The 18,766-nt window shown below is 36.6% G+C and overlaps 1 protein-coding gene across 6 annotated transcripts in view; it reads right to left on the bottom strand.

The window, feature by feature from the left end:
• The window catches only part of LPP (LIM domain containing preferred translocation partner in lipoma), a 698,762-nt gene that overhangs the window by 106,093 nt on the left and 573,903 nt on the right, over nt 1-18,766 (bottom strand). For all 6 annotated transcript variants that reach the window (XM_081235262.1, XM_081235261.1, XM_081235266.1 and 3 more), the window contains one exon: nt 16,069-16,238. In XM_081235262.1, the coding sequence (XP_081091388.1) occupies nt 16,069-16,238 (170 nt within the window). The remainder of the gene's footprint in view (nt 1-16,068; nt 16,239-18,766) is intronic.

The raw sequence follows: 18,766 nt of genomic DNA, 5'->3' as shown, positions 1-18,766 counted from the left end.
TGACGTTATTGAATTTCTAAGGTTCCTCCTGGCCCTTATAAAAGCATTCTAATTCTATGACAACAGAAATGAATATAGTTTGGGATAGGAACTGGAGGAAAAGGTTTTGTTCAGCTAGGTCTCTTTCTTATTCCGGGAGGTCTACTTACAGGTGTGAGCTTTACTACCCTTATCAAGGACTGCCTTGAAGCCTGCAGGGATGTGGTGGGCAGTAATCCAAATCAGCAAAGGACTGGGGGCTATCTGGGGAAAAGGGCTAAATAAAAACCATTAGCAGAGGACACTGCAGTAACTATTCTTCTCCCACTGAAAGCTGTGCTGTTGTATAATTACAAGGTGCTGATATAAATGCCTGTTAAAGTGAGAGGTGCTTTCCAAACCATATTCAATCCCCAAATCATTTTGCTCATGAGTTAATTATCCTTGTAAAATTTTATAGCATTCTTCACTTAGATCATTTACACTTTGAAAGGTTTACCTAGGTGTTTCATATTTTTTGTAACTTCTGTATAGGGATTTTTTTTTCCTGTTATATTTTCTAAACTTAAATTCCTGATTTTAATGTTGGTAGGTTACTAAACTTTTCTTATTCTAATACTTTAGGTTTTCTCAGATTTTCTTAAACAATAATCTTATCATCTGTAAACATTTATACATCCTAGTCTTATAATTTTGAGTGAAAAAATCTCAGAAAGATAGGCACGATACAATGCCATTCATTTAAAATTAAGAAACACTGTATACAAACAATACTATATATATATATTTATATATTATTTATATTTATAGGTATAAATATATATTTTAGAGATATGTAGTAAAACTACAAAGAAATGCATGGATATGATAAAAAAAACAATTTAGCATAGTAGCTACCTCTGTACAGGAGTCTTGAGAATGTGATTAGTGACAAGGACCTAAGGGATTTGAACTGAATTTCTAATATTTTATTTCTTAAATTGGATAATGGATACATGGAATTTCATCTTATTATGTTTTTTAGCTTTATCTGTGTTAGAAATATTATGTAATTGAAATATATATAAAACAAAGAAAGAGTCATATATATAATATATATTTATCCTTTGTTTCTAAATTTCCATTACAAAGACTAGAATGTTAAGAATAATATTGATATAATAGCAGGGATTCTGTGCATATCTAGGAAAATCTAGGAAGAAGGCTCACTATTGGTTTATTTTATCCTATTGAAATTATACATCTTTTTTCTTCTATTTTACTTAGAGCTCATTTTGAGTTACTGCAATTGTTTCTGTTTTTAAACAAGAACGTGTGACAAATTTCATTAAATACCCTTTTGGCATCTATGGAGATGATTATCTAGTTTTTTTTTAAATTTGATATATCAATACAATGAATTATGTTAAAACATTCCTGATACTATTCTAACATTGGAATCATGGAATAACCTGGGTTGTTTTATTATGTGGCATTCAATTTGCTAATATTTCATTTAGGATTTCTGCATTTGTGAAAGTTTGATTAGCATAGAGTGTTCTTTGGGGGTGAACCTAGGTTAGGTATTATTATTCAGGGTCAGGCTAGCTTTACAAGATGATTTGGGAAGCTTATCTTCTCTTACTAAGCTCTGAAAGTTGAAATAGCACAGGAATCAGTTGTTCTTCAAAGATCTGAAAAATCCTGTTAGTGAAATTTCTTGGTTCTTTCTCAGGAGGTAGCTCTGCATTTCACCCATGTTTATGAGGTTATTTAAGTTTTCTTCCCCTGTATTTAGATATGCACAGAAAATAGCCTCTTTTACATAAAATTTTAAGTGCAATAATTTTTATATGTCTTCTATACCTATGCTAAAAGCTTCTTTTTTCATTCCTAATTTTCTGTAAATTTTGTTTCTCCCTTTTTTTCTTGATTATCTTCACTGGATGTTTATTTTATTGTGCTTTTCAAAGAATCACCTCCTGGACCTGAAAATTCAGTATTTTTCAATGTATCAATAACTGCCTTTATTTTAAACTAATCCCTTCTCCCTGTGGGTTGATTTTGTTGTCCTTTTCTAGCTTTTTAGGTTCATATATTTGCACTCTTGTTGCAATTAATGATTCTAACTTTACTTGGAATTCAAGTTTGGCTGCATCTCATCCTCCTGTCATACGGTGTTATCATTATCACTACTTTCTAAGAATTTTTTAACCCAAGAGTGTGTTTGTTTATCCTTTTATAGATTTCTTGTCTTACTATAACATATGTACAACTCTGCCTGCCAAAGTAGGAACTGTCTACATTTTCCTAACAGACTATATTATGATGCTTTTCTAAATCTTCCACAAAGATTTGGAAAGACATAATCTCTTTGGTTGTATGGACCAAAGAGATTATATTAATCATATTAATCATATTTTCAACTTCTATAATTGGTTTGTCAGAGACTGCAAGAAATGTGTTACAGTTTTATAAAGACTATGGTTTTACCATTTGCATTTCATATTTCATCAATATTTTTATATCATATATTTCAACATAATGCTATTTAATGAAGAAAGACTCAGAGCTATTCTTTGGAAACTGTGACATTTATCAATAAAATAATGTTCTTTGGCTTGATAGTTTTGTCCTAAATTGTATTTTGTCTGCTATATTTTTTTCTCTCTCTCTTTTGTTTATTTGGCTGTGCTGCATGGCTTGTGGGATCTTAGTTCCCCCACCAGGGTTTGAACCCGGGCCCCCTGAAGTGGAAGCATGGAGTCTTAATCACTGGCCACCAGGGAATTCCTGTCTGCTTTTAATATTATAGTTAGTAGGTAATTAATATTATTTTCTTTTGGTCTGAATTTGCCATTACATCTTTTCCTATCTCTTTATTTATTTATTTATTTATTTATTTATTTATTTATTTATTTATTTATTTATTTATTTAACATCTTTATTGGAGTATAATTGCTTTACGTTGTTGTATTAGTTTCTGCTGTATAACAAAGTGAATCAGCTATATGTATACATATATCCCCATACCTCCTTATTTTTACCTATTAGTTTTATTGGTTCATGGCTTATCACCAATTTATTTGCTCTGGATTTCCCACACACTTTTTGATTAATTTATTTGTCTGCTGGAATATTTCTTTGAGTCACTTTTTCAGAAAGGGCATGTACATAATACACATTCTTTTTGAGTGTCCATGGAATATTTAAAAGAAACTATTTCTGTAGAAGGCAAAGTTTGATACACTATTAAGTAATAAAAGCAAGTTATTAATTCATAAGAATAGCATGACCTCATTGTGTTTGTGTATATGTGTAAACATTTATACAGATGTGTGGTTACATTTATAAGCATATATCCATACAGAGGTACACTGAAATAGAAAAGGAATACGTAGTAAAGAGTAAACTGTTATAATATTTAGACGGGAGAGCTACAAACCTTTTAAAATATTTTCCAATTTTTCTCTAATAAGCATGTAATAATTAAAAACTGAGTTTTCATTGTTTTTTTAAAAAAAGTTACTACCATAAGAAAAAATATTCTGAGCTGAATATGGTAATAGAGAAAAAAAATAATAGGAAAAAAGAAGTCTAGTAATAACAAATGAGATTTTTCAGTGATTTGCTGGATATGTGGAAAGAGCTGGACTTGAGAATCAAAAGCCAGGGTCAAGTCCTGGATCTGACACTCATGCTCTGTGGAACTGAGCAGGCTGATTTTTTCTAAAACTCAGTTTCTTACTACTGGAAATGAAGGCAATAATAACTGTACCTATTTTCTAAGATCACGAGAGAGTGACATGAGATAAAAGAAAAGTGATTTGTAAAAGTTAAAGCACCACAAAAAACGTTAGTTATTCCTATATTATTTTTAACCATAAAAAGAGGCTTTTGTCTTAAAACCTGAGTCATTTCAAAGACAGCAAAAAGTAAATGCTCAAGAAAAGACAGGGCTATGGTTTTACGTTGGTAGAAGTTCAGCCTTTCAGGTTCTGTAATACTGGAAGGCATGACTCACGTGGTCATCAATGAAAATCGTGGGAATTGAAGGCTATAATCCCAGGCGGCTGTCAGTATCTGCACATTTTTAGGAAGCTGAACACTAGTTTCAGGGTGGCAGTATGGATCCAGCCATAAAATGCAAGTTAAATCTGTTCCCTAGTCTTCATTTTTGTCTTTTACTTTGAAAATATCAAAGCCACTGTAAATGGGACTAATAATCTTCCCCTTGTCTGTTTCACAAGATTCTAATAGATATGGTAAGGTGCAGTAATAGAGGCTCAGGAGCACTGTAAAATGTAAGGGGCTGTACAAATGGAAGAGATAATTATTCATAGTAGTTAGCATGGTTAAATCTCTCAAGAGCATACTTGACAAATTCTCTTCTCGCTTGAAGCACTTTTCTCCTTCCTGGGTGAGTGCTTGTGGGATGATGACGTAACATTAATTAGAAAGTGTGTGTGTGTGTGCACCCATGTGTGTGTGTGTGTGAGAGAGAGAGAGAGAGAAACACTCCTTGGAAATGAGAGAGCAGAGGTGGGCAATTAAGAAAAGAGGAGGAGGGAAGTTCATGTGAATTTTTCAAGTTTAGTCCAAACTCCAAGTCCTTTCCTAATACCCACATAAAGCACTGGTCATAACTGCTTTTAAAACATTTTATTAGGAGGAATTGAGCATATAAAAGGACAACTTTCCTGCAGTGGTACAAACCTACCTCCTAATGTAGCTTGAAAAGTTAGAATGTTTTGACTGTAGCCATTTAGTGACAGAGGGAGCAAATGGCTGTTAGTGTGTTGGCCACGAATGCGTCAAATTCAGGAAACTTCAAGTGTTTAGTCTCCTGTGGAGTTGGCCTCCTATTTCCTGAGGTCTTTTAATCGCTTGGATTGTAACTATAATAAAAATGTCTGTACCAACTTCCACTGCTGGAGAGTCAGGAGTTGGATTTCACCCACTCTGAGTAAGAGCCCTGGTTTAGGGGAAGATCTTTGGCTGCCATTTCATAAACAGACTTTCTGAGAATCTCTGATGCACTGTGTCTCTAGGCCCAGACTCTTTGCCAATGCTGAGAACACAGCAATTCTGTTGTAAATCTGTACTTATGAGTAAACCTGTCTCATTAAGGGCAGAAGGACACATAAGTGGGAGGCATGGTTGCTGCCTATACCAACAAAATCTTCTTAAGCAAAACATGAACCTCTTCTTCTCATATATGTCCTCATATTCTTTCTATGACATCTATTTATTTCAGTATTTCCATAGCAACTGCAGCAATGAAATTACCCCAGACATAGAGGATTTCTAAATTCTATCAGATTAAGCTAAGGGAAAAAGCAATGATAATAATGTTATTAATCAGATTAAGCCCTTATATTAGTAAACAATTTCTTCATGATGTACAAAGTATGACACTTGTTCATTCCTTCCCTTTGAAGACAAGGAAGAAGTTAATATCTCCCTTTAATAAATGAGGATACTGGTACCCAGAAATTAAATGACTTATCTAACATCACACCAGGAGAGAAAGGACTAGAACCAATGTATTCTATTTACATCCCTTTCCTTCCCAAGGAAGCTTAGTGCTCTTAATTTTAATTTGTTCATTGATCCAAATCCATAATAATAATCAAAACTAAGCTTTTAAGAGATCTATCATCAAAGTAGAAAAGCTTCTCATTGATTTTGCTAATCACAAAAACTCAAATTAAAAACTATTACATAATGCATCTATTAAAAAATTGGTTCAAAATAAATGTAAACAAACCTCTTCAGTAGTGGATAGGGTATAGTTTAACATTTGGTCTCATTATTGCTCATGGTTCTGAAAATTGGAAAACTCTTTTAAGGTAAATCCAGTAAAAGTTCTCCAAATTGCCATAAAGTAAACTTGGTAACATAAATCAAGGGATTTATGTTAAGAACATAATTCAAAATAAAATAACATAAAATTTTTTACTCATTTATAGGCATGTTATGTACAATACTAAAAGTTTGGAAAATACCCAATATCTTCCTAGTGGCCAATGGTTTTAAAATGTGGTGTGTAAACATAATGTAAAACTAAACAGACAAAAAGCTAAAATGGAAATTATTAACAATGGAAAGCTATATACATATTTACATTAAGTCGATCAATAGAACATACAAAGGAAAGCATTTATAAAATGATTAAAGAGAATTACAATGCCTTACTAAATCCAATTTGTTTGATTACAGCTATGTACATGTAAGGATTAAGGATTCATGAGATCATAGGAAAATATGAATAATCATTAAATCAAAGATAAAGCCATAACTGGTATAGTCTCTCTCCAAATTATGTAAATGTTTAATTTAAATATGATCTTAAGTTGATCAGTAACCAACATAGGCAAGAATAAATTAAATTTATATTAGACTGGTCTCCTTCCTGAACTCAGAGCATCAAACAGGGTGGTCCTTACACAGAAATAATTAACTAACTAAACCACTATCTTCAATATTCTGATTCCATCAACCAAAAAGGAAGAAAAAAATAAAAAAAAAAGGAACAGACTGAGCCCAGGGCTTAGGTTTTCTCTGTTTTGTACAGCATGTCTTTCAGACATCTTGTTTCCACTAGTGGAACAAGAGGCAATTTGAATGAATGACATTGCTCTATCCTAAGGGCTTTGGTTCCAAGAGAGATACATACAGCACTAGGGTCCTCCTTAAACAAACTCTATTTTCAAAACAAACTTATTTCATTTTATTCTCCCAGCTTCCCCAACCTCCCCCAAAAGAGAGCTCTTTACATTTTTCGTGTGGCAGCTTATTGGACTTATGAAAGTTCAGAAGAACTTAAAATGCTAAAACATCCATCTGAGGGCTTGAGGTCTGTGCTGAACTCTGAAATCAATATCGAACCAGGAAAGGTCTTTCAGTAAAGCTTAACTGAATTCCGATAAGAATTAAATTACATTTAGAGTTACCACGGATAGATCTCATTAAAGAAAAATCTTGATTAAAGTTTCTTCAGAGGGAGTGAAGTCAAAAAGGATGGAAAGAATTTCCATTATTTGAATTCACCCACTTCTTCCAAGGATGTGATTAAATATCACCCAGATAGTGCTCCTAGTCATGAGCATAGTATAGTAACAGGCAACCAAGTCCTAAGGAAACACATCCTAAAGAATCACTGAGCTGCTCCACCTGGAATGGAGATGGAAACCTCAGTCCACCACTGTAGAAGCTCATAATTAGCCAGCTTACACTTTCTTAAGTTTTACTATGCCCTCAGGAGAGCAAGCAAAGCATTTAAAAATGAGAGAGGGGTTAAGTCTGCGATTTCCCAAGCCCTATGCATCTCACCTTACACATGTAAGGTGCTCACTTTCAGAAACGCTAAATAGGCCAGAAATCTTATGAATATTCATCTCAGAATAACGTTAATTCCATTAGCCTTCCCTGAGCCAGACAAGTGTACTTTACAAGGACTGCCTCATTTCATATTTGCAAGTCTGGGGAGAATCCAGCAATCATCACCATTATATATATGAGGAAACTGAGGCTTAGAAAGATCAAGGAACTTTCCCAAGGAGTCAAAGTATTAAGTGATGAGGCATGCCTCAGGCTGGTGTAACGTCAAGCCAGCCTCTGCCACTGCAGGCTCGACTCGCATCCATACACCTCCCTCGCCCTGGCCTGAGTGAGCCAGAGCCCCCGAATCAGCGGCTCCTTTAACCCCGTCCTGTCTGAGTGCAGAACAGGCGACCTACACACAGAGGCGGGTCCAAGTCCAAAGGTGAACCCGGGAGCTGTGTGAACAAAGAAGAGAAAGGGAAATCTCTCCCAGTAGCCTCAGGAGCCACGGATTAAACCTCCACAATCAACTTGATGTACCCTGCATTTGTGGAACACCTGAGTAGACAATGAATCATCCCAAATTGAGGAGGTGGATTTTGGGAGCAAAGATATATATATATTTTTCCTTTTTCTCTTTTTGTGAATGTGTATGTGTATGCTTCTGTGTGTGAATTTGTCTGTATAGCTTTGCTTTTACCATTTGTCCTAGGGTTCTGTACATCCATTTTTTGTTTTTTTTCTACTTAAAAATTTTTTTTCTTAATAATTATTTTTTATTTTACTTTATCTTCTTTCTTTCTTTCTTTCTTTCTCTCTCTCTCTCTCTCTCTCTCTCTCTCCCTCCCTTTCTTTCTTTCTTTCTTTCTTTCTTTCTTTCTTTCTTTCTTTCTTTCTTTCTTTCTTTCTATTTTTACTCCCTTTTATTCTGAGCCCTGTGGATGAAAGGCTCTTGGTGTTGCAGCCAGGCATCAGGGCTGTGCCTCTGAGGCGGGAGAGCCAACGTCAGGACACAGGTCCACAAGAGACCTCCCAGCTCCACGTAATATCAAATGGCGAAAATCTCCCAGAGATCTCCATCTCAACACCAAGACCCAGCTTCACTCAACGACCAGCAAGCTACAGTGCTGGGCACCCTATGCCAAACAACTAGCAAGACAGGAACACAGCCTCATCCATTAGCAGAGAGGCTGCCTAAAATCATAATAAGGCCACAGACACCCCAAAACACACCACCAGACGTGGACCTGCCCACCAGAAAGACAAGATCCAGCCATATCCACCAGAACACAGGCACTAGTCCCCTCCCAGGAAGCCTACACAACCCACTGAACCAACCATAGCCACTGGGGACAGACAGCAAACACAACGGGAACCACGAACCTGCAGCCTGCGAAAAGGAGACACCAAACACAGAAAGTTAAGCAAAATGAGAAGACAGAAAAACACACAGCAGATGAAGGAGCAAGGTAAAAACCCACCAGACCTAACAAATGAAGAGGAAATAGGCAGTCTACCTGAAGAAGAATTCAGAATTATGATGGTAAAGATGATCCAAAATCTTGGAAATAGAATACAGAAAATACAAGAAACGTTTAACAAGGACCTAGAAGAACTAAAAAGCAAACAAACAATGATGAACAACACAATATGAAATTAAAAATTCTCTAGAAGGGATCACTAGCAGAATAACTGAGGCAGAAGAACGGATAAGTGACCTGGAAGATAAAATAGTGGAAATAACTACTGCAGAGCAGAATAAAGAAAAAAGAATGAAAAGAACAGAGGACAGTCTCAGAGACCTCTGGGACAATATTAAATGCACCAACATTCGAATCATAGGGGTCCCAGAAGAAGAAGAGAAAAAGAAGGGGAATAAGAAAATATTTGAAGAGATTATAGTTGAAACCTTCCCCAATATGGGAAAGGAAATAGTTAATCAAGTCCAGGAAGCACAGAGACTCCCATACAGGATAAATCCAAGGAGAAACATGCCAAGACTCCTATTAATCAAACTATCAAAATTTAAATAAAAGAAAAAATATTAAAAGCAGCAAGGGAAAAACAACAAATAACACACAAGGGAATCCCCATAAGGTTAACAGCTGATCTTTCAGCAGAAACTCTGCAAGTCAGAAGGGAGTGGCAGGACATATTAAAAGTGATGAAGGAGAAAAACCTACAACCAAGATTATTCTACCCAGCAAGGATCTCATTCAGATTTGATGGGAGAAATTAAAAACTTTACAGGCAAGCAAAAGCTAAGCGAGTTCAGCACCACCAAACCAGCTTTACAACAAATGCTAAAGGAACTTCTCTAGGCAGGAAACACAAGAGAAGGAAAAGACCTACAATAACAAACCCAAAACAATTAAGAAAATGGGAATAGGAACATACATATTGATAATTACCTTAAATGTAAGTGGATTAAATGCTCCAACCAAAAGACTGGCTGAATGGATACCAAAACAAGACCCATATATATGCTGTCTACAAGAGACCCACTTCAGACCTAGGGACACATACAGACTGAAAGTGAGGGGATGGAAAAAGATATTCCATGCAAAGGGAAATCAAAAGAAAGCTGGAGTACCAATTCTCATATCAGACAAAATAGACTTTAACATAAAGACTATTACAAGAGACAAAGAAGTACACTACATAATGCTCAAGGGATCAACCCAAGAAGAAGATATAACAACTGTAAATATTTATGCACCAAACATAGGAGCACCTGAATACATAAGGCAAATACTAACAGCCATAAAAGGGGAAAGGAAAAATCACAGCAGGGTACTTTAACAGCTCACTTTCACCAATGGACAGATGATCCAAAATGAAAATAAATAAGGAAACACAAGCTTTAAATGACACATTAAACAAGATGGACTTAATTGATATTTATAGGACATTACATCCAAAAACAACAGAATACACATTCTCCTTAAGTGCTCATGGAACATTCTCCAGGAGAGATCATATCTTGGGTCACAAATCAATCCTTGGTAAATTTAAGAAAATTCAATCGTATCAAGTGTCTTTTCTGACCACAATGCTATGAGACTACATATCAGTTACAGTAAAAAATCTGTAAAAAATACAAACACATGGAGGCTAAACAATACACTATTTAATAACCAAGAGATCACTGAAGAAATCAAAGAGGAAATCAAAAAATACCTAGAAACAAATGATAATGAAAACACAATGACCCAAAACCTATGGGATGCAGCAAAAGCAGTTCTAAGAGGGAACTTTATAGCAATACAATCCTACCTTAAGCAACAAGAAACATCTCAAATAAACAACCTAACCTTACACCTAAAGCAATTAGAGAAAGAAGAACAAAATAACCCCAAAGTTAGCAGAAGGAAAGAAATCAAAAAGATCAGATCAGAAATAAATCAAAAAGAAATGAAGGAAATGATAGCAAAGATCAATAAAACTAAAAGCTGGTTCTTTGAGAAGATAAACAAAATTGATAAACCATTAGCCAGACTCATCAAGAAAAAAAGGGAGAAGACTCAAATCAACAGAATTAAAAATGAAAAAGGAGAAGTAACAACTGACACTGCAGAAATACAAAGGATCATGAGAGATTACTACAAGCAACTCTATGTCAATAAAATGGACAACCTGGAAAAAACGGACAAATTCTTAGAAATGCACAACGTTTCAAGACTGAAACAGGAAGAAATAGAAAATATGAACAGACCAATCACAAGCACTGAAATTGAAACTGGGATTTAAAATCTTCCAACAAACAAAAGACCAGGACCAGATATCTTCACAGACGAATTCCTTCAAACATTTAGAGAAGAGCTAACTATCCTTCTCAAACTCTTCTAAAATATAGCAGAGGGAGGAACACTCCCAAACTCATTTTACAAGGCCACCATCACTCTGATACCAAAACCCGACAAAGATGTCACAAAGAAAAAAAACTACAGGCCAATATCACTGATGAACATAGATGCAAAAATCCTCAACAAAATACTAGCAAACAGAATCCGGCAGCACAGTAAAAGGATCATACACCATGATCAAGTGGGGTTTATCCCAGGAATGCAAGGATTCTTCAATATGTGGAAATCAATGAATGTGATACACCATATTAACAAACGGAAGGAGAAAAAGCATATGATCATCTCACTATATGCAGAGAAAGCTTTAGACAAAATTCAACATCCATTTATGATAAAAACCCTGCAGAAAGTAGGCATAGAGGGAACAGTCCTCAACATAATAAAGGCTATATATGACAAATCCAGAGCCAACAACATCCTCAATGGTGAAAAACTGAAAGCATTTCCACTAAGATCAGGAACAAGACAAGGTTGCCCACTCTCACCACTCTTATTCAACTTAGTTTTGGAAGTTTTAGCCACAGCAATCAGAGAAGAAAAGAAATAAAAGGAATCCAAATAGGAAAAGAAGTAAAGCTGTCACTGTTTGCAGATGACATGATACTATACATAGAGAATCCTAAAGATGCTACCAGAAAACTCCTAGAGCTAATCAATGAATTTGGTGAAGTAGCAGGATACAAAATTAATGCACAGAAAACTCTGGCATTCCTGTACACTAATGATGAAAAATCTGAAAGTGAAATCAAGAAAACACTCCCATTTACCATTGCAACAAAAAGAATAAAATATCTAGGAATAAACCTACCTAAGGAGACAAAAGAACTGTATGCAGAAGAGTATAAGACACTGATGAAAGAAATTAAAGATGATACAAATAGATGGAGAGATATACCATGTTCTTGGATTGGAAGAATCAACATTGTGAAAATGACTCTACTACCCAAAGCAATCTACAGATTCAATGTAATCCCTATCAAACTACCACTGGCATTTTTCACAGAACTAGAACAAAAAATTTCACAATTTGTAAGGAAACACAAAAGACTCTGAATAGCCAAGGCAATCTTGAGAAAGAAAAATGGAGCTGGAGGAATCAGGCTCCCTGACTTTCAGCGTATACTACAAAGTTACATACAGTAATCAAGACAGTATGGTATTGGTACAAAAAGAGAAAGATAGATCAATGGAACAGGACAGAAAGCCCAGAGATAAACCCATGCACATATGGTCACCTTATCTTTGATAAAGGAGGCAAGAATACACAGTGGAGAAAAGACAGCCTCTTCAATAAGTGGTGCTCGGAAAAGTGGACAGGTACATGTAAAAGTCTGAAATTAGAACACTCCCTAACACCATACACAAAAATAAACTCAAAATGGATTAAAGACCTAAATGTAAGGCCAGACAGTATCAAACTCTTAGAGGAAAACATAGGCAGAATACTCTATGACTTAAATCACAGCAAGATCCTTTTTGACCCACCTCCTAGAGAAATGGAAATAAAAACAAAAATAAACAAATAGGACCTAATGAAACTTGAAAGCTTTTGCACAGCAAAGGAAACCATAAACAAGACCAAAAGACAACCCTCAGAATGGGAGAAAATATTTGTAAATGAAGCAACTGACAAAGGATTAATCTCCAAAATTTACAAGCAGCTCATGCAGCTCAATATCAAAAAAACAAACAACCCAATCCAAAAATGGGCAGAAGACCTAAACAGACATTTTCCCAAAGAAGATATACAGATTGCCAACAAGCACATGAAATAATGCTCAACATCATTAATCATTAGAGAAATGCAAATCAAAACTACAATGAGATATCATCTCACACTGGTCAGAATGGCCATCATCAAAAAATCTACAAACATTAAATGCTGGAGAGGGTGTGGAGAAAAGGGAACCCTCTTGCACTGTTGGTGGGAATGTAAATTGATACGGCCACTATGGAGAACAGTATGGAGCTTCCTTAAAAAACTAAAAATACAACTACCATACAAACCAGCAATCCCTCTACTGGGCATATACCCTGAGAAAACCATAATTCAAAAAGAGTCATGTACCACAATGTTCACTGCAGCTCTATTTACAATAGCCAGGACGTGGAAACAACCTAAGTGTCCATCAACAGATGAATGGATAAAGAAGATGTGTAATGTGGAATATCACTCAGCCATAAAAAGAAATGAAATTAAACGAAATTGAGTTATTTGTAGTGAGGTGGTGGGACCTAGAGTCTGTCATACAGAGTGAAGTAAGTCAGAAAGGGAAAAACAAATACCGTATGCTAACACATATATATGGAATTTAAGAAAAAAAAAGTCATGAAGAACCTAGGGGCAAGACAGGAATAAAGACACAGACCTACTAGAGAATGGACTTGAGGATATGGGGAGGGGGAAGGTAAACTGTGACAAAGTGAGAGAGTGGCCATGGACATATATACACTACCAAACGTAAAATAGACAGCTAGTGGGAAGCAGCCACGTAGCACAGGGAGATCAGCTCTGTGCTTTGTGACCACCTAGAGGGGTGGGATAGCGGGGGTGGGAGGGAGGGAGATGCAAGGGGGAAGAGATATGGGAACATACGTATATGTATAACTGATTCACTTTGTTATAAAGCAGAAACTAACACACCATTGTAAAGCAATTATACTCCAATAAAGATGTTGAAAAAAAACAAAAGAAAAAGTATTAAGTGATGTAATCAAATTCAAACCCATGTTCTTCAAAGCGTGTTATCGTGTTTCCCAGTATTGTTCATGTGATTCCTAGGTCATAAGAGATAAAAGAAAACTGAAGGAAGCAGCCATAGGAGCATCATTCAAGTAACAAGAATCAACAATGCAGTCAAAAAAAGGGTGAAAAATAGACACAAGAATTACAAAAAACAGTGTATTCTGTGGTCACTTAGTGTATGGACAAACAGCCATAGGTGTTTCTAGAGGCTGAGCTCACTGTAATAAATAAATTCACTGGGGTCCTAGATCAGTGTGAATGACAATCCACACCGTCTGTTTACAAAGGCAGGGGATTTTGTAATTTTCTCATTCAAGAAAGATTTCTAAGAGTGATATTTGAAACATTTTTACATCCTAAAGAGGCATACTTTTGTTCACTAGACTTTTCCTGATATGTAATTGTCCCTTCCAAAGCAACGGGATATCACTGTGTTTGTGTTTATGTTCTGGATAAACTAAAGCCTTGTGGTGTGTTTATGTTCTGGATGAACTAAAGCTTTGCAGTGTCTGCAACAAATACGAGACTAGTGTGACCAACTGAATTTAATCCTGGCTTTGACACTAATAAAATAAGTCATTTTCTTCCCCTCTGTGTATTCTCACTTCTCTTCTTTTTTTCTTTTTCTAAATTTATTTATTCATTTTTGCCTGCATTGGGTCTTTGTTGCTGCATGCAAGCTTTCTCTAGTTGCGGCGAGCGGGGGCTACTCTTCGTTACGGTGTGCGGGCTTCTCATTGTGGTGGCTTTTTTTGTTGAGGAGCATGGGCTCCAGGCACGTGGGCTTCAGCAGCTGTGGCACGTGGGCTCAGCAGTTGTGGCTCATGGGCTCTAGAGAGCAGGCTCAGTAGTTGTGGCGCACGGGCTTAGTTGCTCCGCGGCATGTGGGATCTTCCTGGACCAGGCCTCGAGCCCATGTCTCCTGCATTGGCAGGCAGATTCTTAACCACTGTGCCACCAGGGAAGTCCCTGTATTCTCACTTCTAAAGAGAGGAGTTAGACAAATGATCTTAAGCTTTTTTTTCCAGCTCCAACATTGTGTGGCACTATAATGATGTTTTATGTGGCCAAGTTGCCCTTGGGGAGGAAAATGAAATAAAATTGAACTTAAGAGATGCAAAACAATATTTAATCCTGCAAGATCTTAATCTCGAAGATATTTCAGATCATTGCTACAGATTCCAGGGCTGCAATGAGTTTGAGCTGTCAGGTTATGGGAAAATCCCAGTGAGGCCAGAAACTTCTGCAATAAACCTGAACCTTGGGGCTCTGCAAAGCTATGTGTGTAACTTCCAATACCTCGCACCCAAGGTTTCTCTTACATTGAAATGCCCGGGGTGCTGAGGGCCAAATCATGCCTCTTGTGTGGGTTTGCAAAAAAGCACTACTTTTTCCACTAACAAGTGTTCAACAGAGCGATAAAATTGTGTAGAAGGACAGCAAGGAAATTTACTTTAGATTAAAAAAATTTATGTTCATTTGCCAAACTGCTCTATCAGAAGATAGCTTAACGTGTAGATTTAAGTAGCCTGACAAACAGCTAAGATAATGTGACTATGAGTATTTTTTAGTCACCCAGCTATGTTATTAAAATATAGTTGTGTATTTAAAAAAAGGAGACAATTATTAGCTCAGTCAGCATGACTATTTATTTCCCTTTAAGGTACTCTATAATAGTTTCTCTAACTGCATCATGGAAACCTGTTGGGTATGACAGGTAAGAGAAATTCTGGGCAGAAAAAAGGTGATTCAAAGGACCCAGGAGTTTGAAAGAGCACTCACAAGTCCCAAGGCCCTGCAACGTTTCTCTACAAATACGACATCAAATACGGAGTGAGATCTAATAAGAAGTGGTGTGACTCTGCTACTTGGGAAACCTTCTGATGCTTTAAGGGGGAGCGCGCTAGCTTGTACATATATGCTTGTAAGCCACAGGGTGATGATCTTCCTGGCAGGCCACTAATTGAATGGTAGCCCCATCTAATGAACCCTTTGACCTCATATGAACAGGGGGCATGTGGATAAAAATTAAGATATACCAATTTACACACATGCATATTTTGAAATCTGATGAGAAGCAAAGATCTGATGGCTACGTTTGAGCTAGAGTGACTGGCATTTTGCCAAATAAGTCATCTTTGTAAAGGACCTGAGGACCAAATCTGAACTTACGATGTAGCAGGGCTCACAGTAGGCTTTCTTCTCCACCGCATAGAAGGGCTGCCCTCGGAGCTTGTTGTTACAGATGATGCAGGTAAAACAATCCACGTGGAAGACCTGATCCATGGCAGTGCATCCTGTACCTTCCCCTACTACATTTTCCCCACAGCGAGCACAGCGGCCTGAAAGAAAAAAGGGGTTGACTGTTAAGAACACCTTCAGTCCTTCTAAAGAAGACAGGGTGTGGTGGGGACAGCACATTTGTAATGTCAACAGCAGATGGGATCACCACCACCGCCATCACCATCATGAGCAGGATGACCACTACAGCCCCCATGAGGCCAGCATGACGGGGATTTGACGAATCAGTTGAGAAGTTGACCCTCACAGCCAAGGTCCCATGGAGAGTGACTGAGTAGAACTCAGGTCTCCTGATGTTGAGGCCAGTGATCTGCCTCTAATCTCACACACAAATTAAGAGGAACATGACTCAGGATGGTAGGAGTGGAAGGCATAATCTAGAAGAGTCTTTCTCCTTGGACAGACTATGTGTCCAGCTAGACTGTGAGGGAACTGGGTCCAAACTCAAACTTCAACTCCTTCCACAAAAGCCTGGCTTGCAAAACCTCTGCATCCAGCCCTCAGTGACAGGCAGATAAAAAAGTAGTCCCTTTTATTTCCAGATAGCGCTGACTGCTAGAAAGTGTTCTTGTATTGAGCCGGAATGCTTCCTCATTCTGTTACCCAATAGTCCCAGTTCTGTCCTTTAGGAACTCAAGAAAAAAGTCTCATCTCTTACACTTGACACCCTTTAAGATATTACAACTTAGCATTGCCTCCAAGTCTGTTTATAGTTTGAATATCCCTTAATCATGCAACATTTCCACAGACTGTAGGATTTTGAGTCCCTCATGGCCTTGGTTGTCACTGTCCAACCCAGTGTTCTGCAAATTTTCAGCATGATTAAATTGATTCGTGGGGCTTCTGACCACATATGGACACTGTGTTTAGGTTAAAAAAAAAACTGCAATAAAATTTGAATAATAACATTAACATGTAATTTACACACAAAAAAGTTATGTCATTGAGAGGCACTGTGCTGGCTGCAGTCTGTATCCATAGCTGGCTTCACCATGGTAATCTTGAGCCAGAGGTCAGAGCCGCATTCAGTTTCCCTTCTTATCCTTTATTTCTACGAAGGTAAAAAGTTTTAACAAGTAATTACAAGTCACTGGGAACATCAGCAAGAATCGGCAGGCTTTTACAGATGAGCTTTAGCAAAACTAGTGCTTCCTATGGGTCAGGCATTTTCTATGTGCTTTATGTATACTAACTCATTTCATATTCACAACAACCTGTGTGACAAGTACTATTAGTATCCCTATTTTACAGATGAGGAAACTGGGTTACATAAGTGGTTGACTACCTTCTAGCTCAAGCAGTCTAGCTTCAGTGTCGATGGTCCTAACCATTCTGCTGTCTTGCTTGTGCCTAGTTTTGTGCATCAGGATTGAACGCAGAGCCGACACTATGGAGAGATTTCTCACTAAAGGCTGCCCTCAGCCCTCCATCACATTGGATTGACGACTATTTCACACCTAGAAGGGAGGAGGTTTTAAATGTTACAAACTTGGGAGAAAAGAGGCAAATGTGTTTCTAATCTTCTCTTGCGCTGGCCCTGGAAAGTATTTCTTTACATTTTGTTGCAGAATTTGAATGCATCTTTAAAATATAGCCCAAACTATAGAACATTTTCCCCCTAAAGAATGAGAAATATCAAGCGCTGAAAAAAGAGTCAAACTTTTGGAAACTGAGCCACTTCCACCACAGTTGATATTTTTATTAAGTCTTGACATCATATTCTTGACATTTGATAAACTTTTATAAAATAAATGTTTGTAATAAACTTTGTGGCTTGATTTACAAACTTCTATCCAAGAGTGAACTTGTGTCTGTTTTTTATTAAAAGATGTACAACCTTAGAAAGGTGCTTTAAAATTTTAGACTCTCATTGCCTTTAGTATCAAAATTAGGATTTTCATATGGCGCTATTTTGTGATTATTCAGAAAAAAAAAACTTCATTGATTTACTAGAAAGTTCACTATACTATGTTTGAAAAGGATGCTGAAAGTCTGAGAGCTTCATGCCACTATCTGACAACATTTCACTACAGAGAACATATTGGGAATTACAGGCGAATGGATCACCAATCCATAAAATATAGGTGAATTGATCACCAATCTATAAAATATAATTTAAAAAATTACATCATCATCATCATAGCATTCCAAATTTTCTTTTTCAACTGCTTGTGCAAAATAATCACATTCATCCCAGTGTATATAGATTCATTTCCAATATTTATACTGGAATTGTCTTCACTAATGTTTACATTTGTAATATTAATCTAAAGTGGTATTTATGGGATTATCTTTATTACTATTTTTTCTACTTTCAAAGAATCACATGCAAATCACTGATCTATTTTGGCAAACTGAAGAAATAGGGTAATAGAGTAATGATAAAAAATGTAGGTTTAGCAGCAGTAGAAAAAAAAACATACTAATGACATGAAAATGCTGTGAGCTTAATGGCAATGTTACTGAACGTTGGATAAACAACACCGATCAACATAGGTTTGGTGGCACATATGCAATCTTTAAGAATGTGATTCATTAAGAGCATATTGGATTCCTGTGAATACTGTAG

Source organism: Mesoplodon bidens, assembly GCF_964165515.1.
Source record: "Mesoplodon bidens genome assembly, chromosome: 5".
Taxonomy (NCBI): domain Eukaryota; kingdom Metazoa; phylum Chordata; class Mammalia; order Artiodactyla; family Ziphiidae; genus Mesoplodon; species Mesoplodon bidens.
The sequence above is the reverse complement of the archived record's forward strand: the minus strand, read 5'-3'. Positions and strand labels throughout refer to the sequence as shown.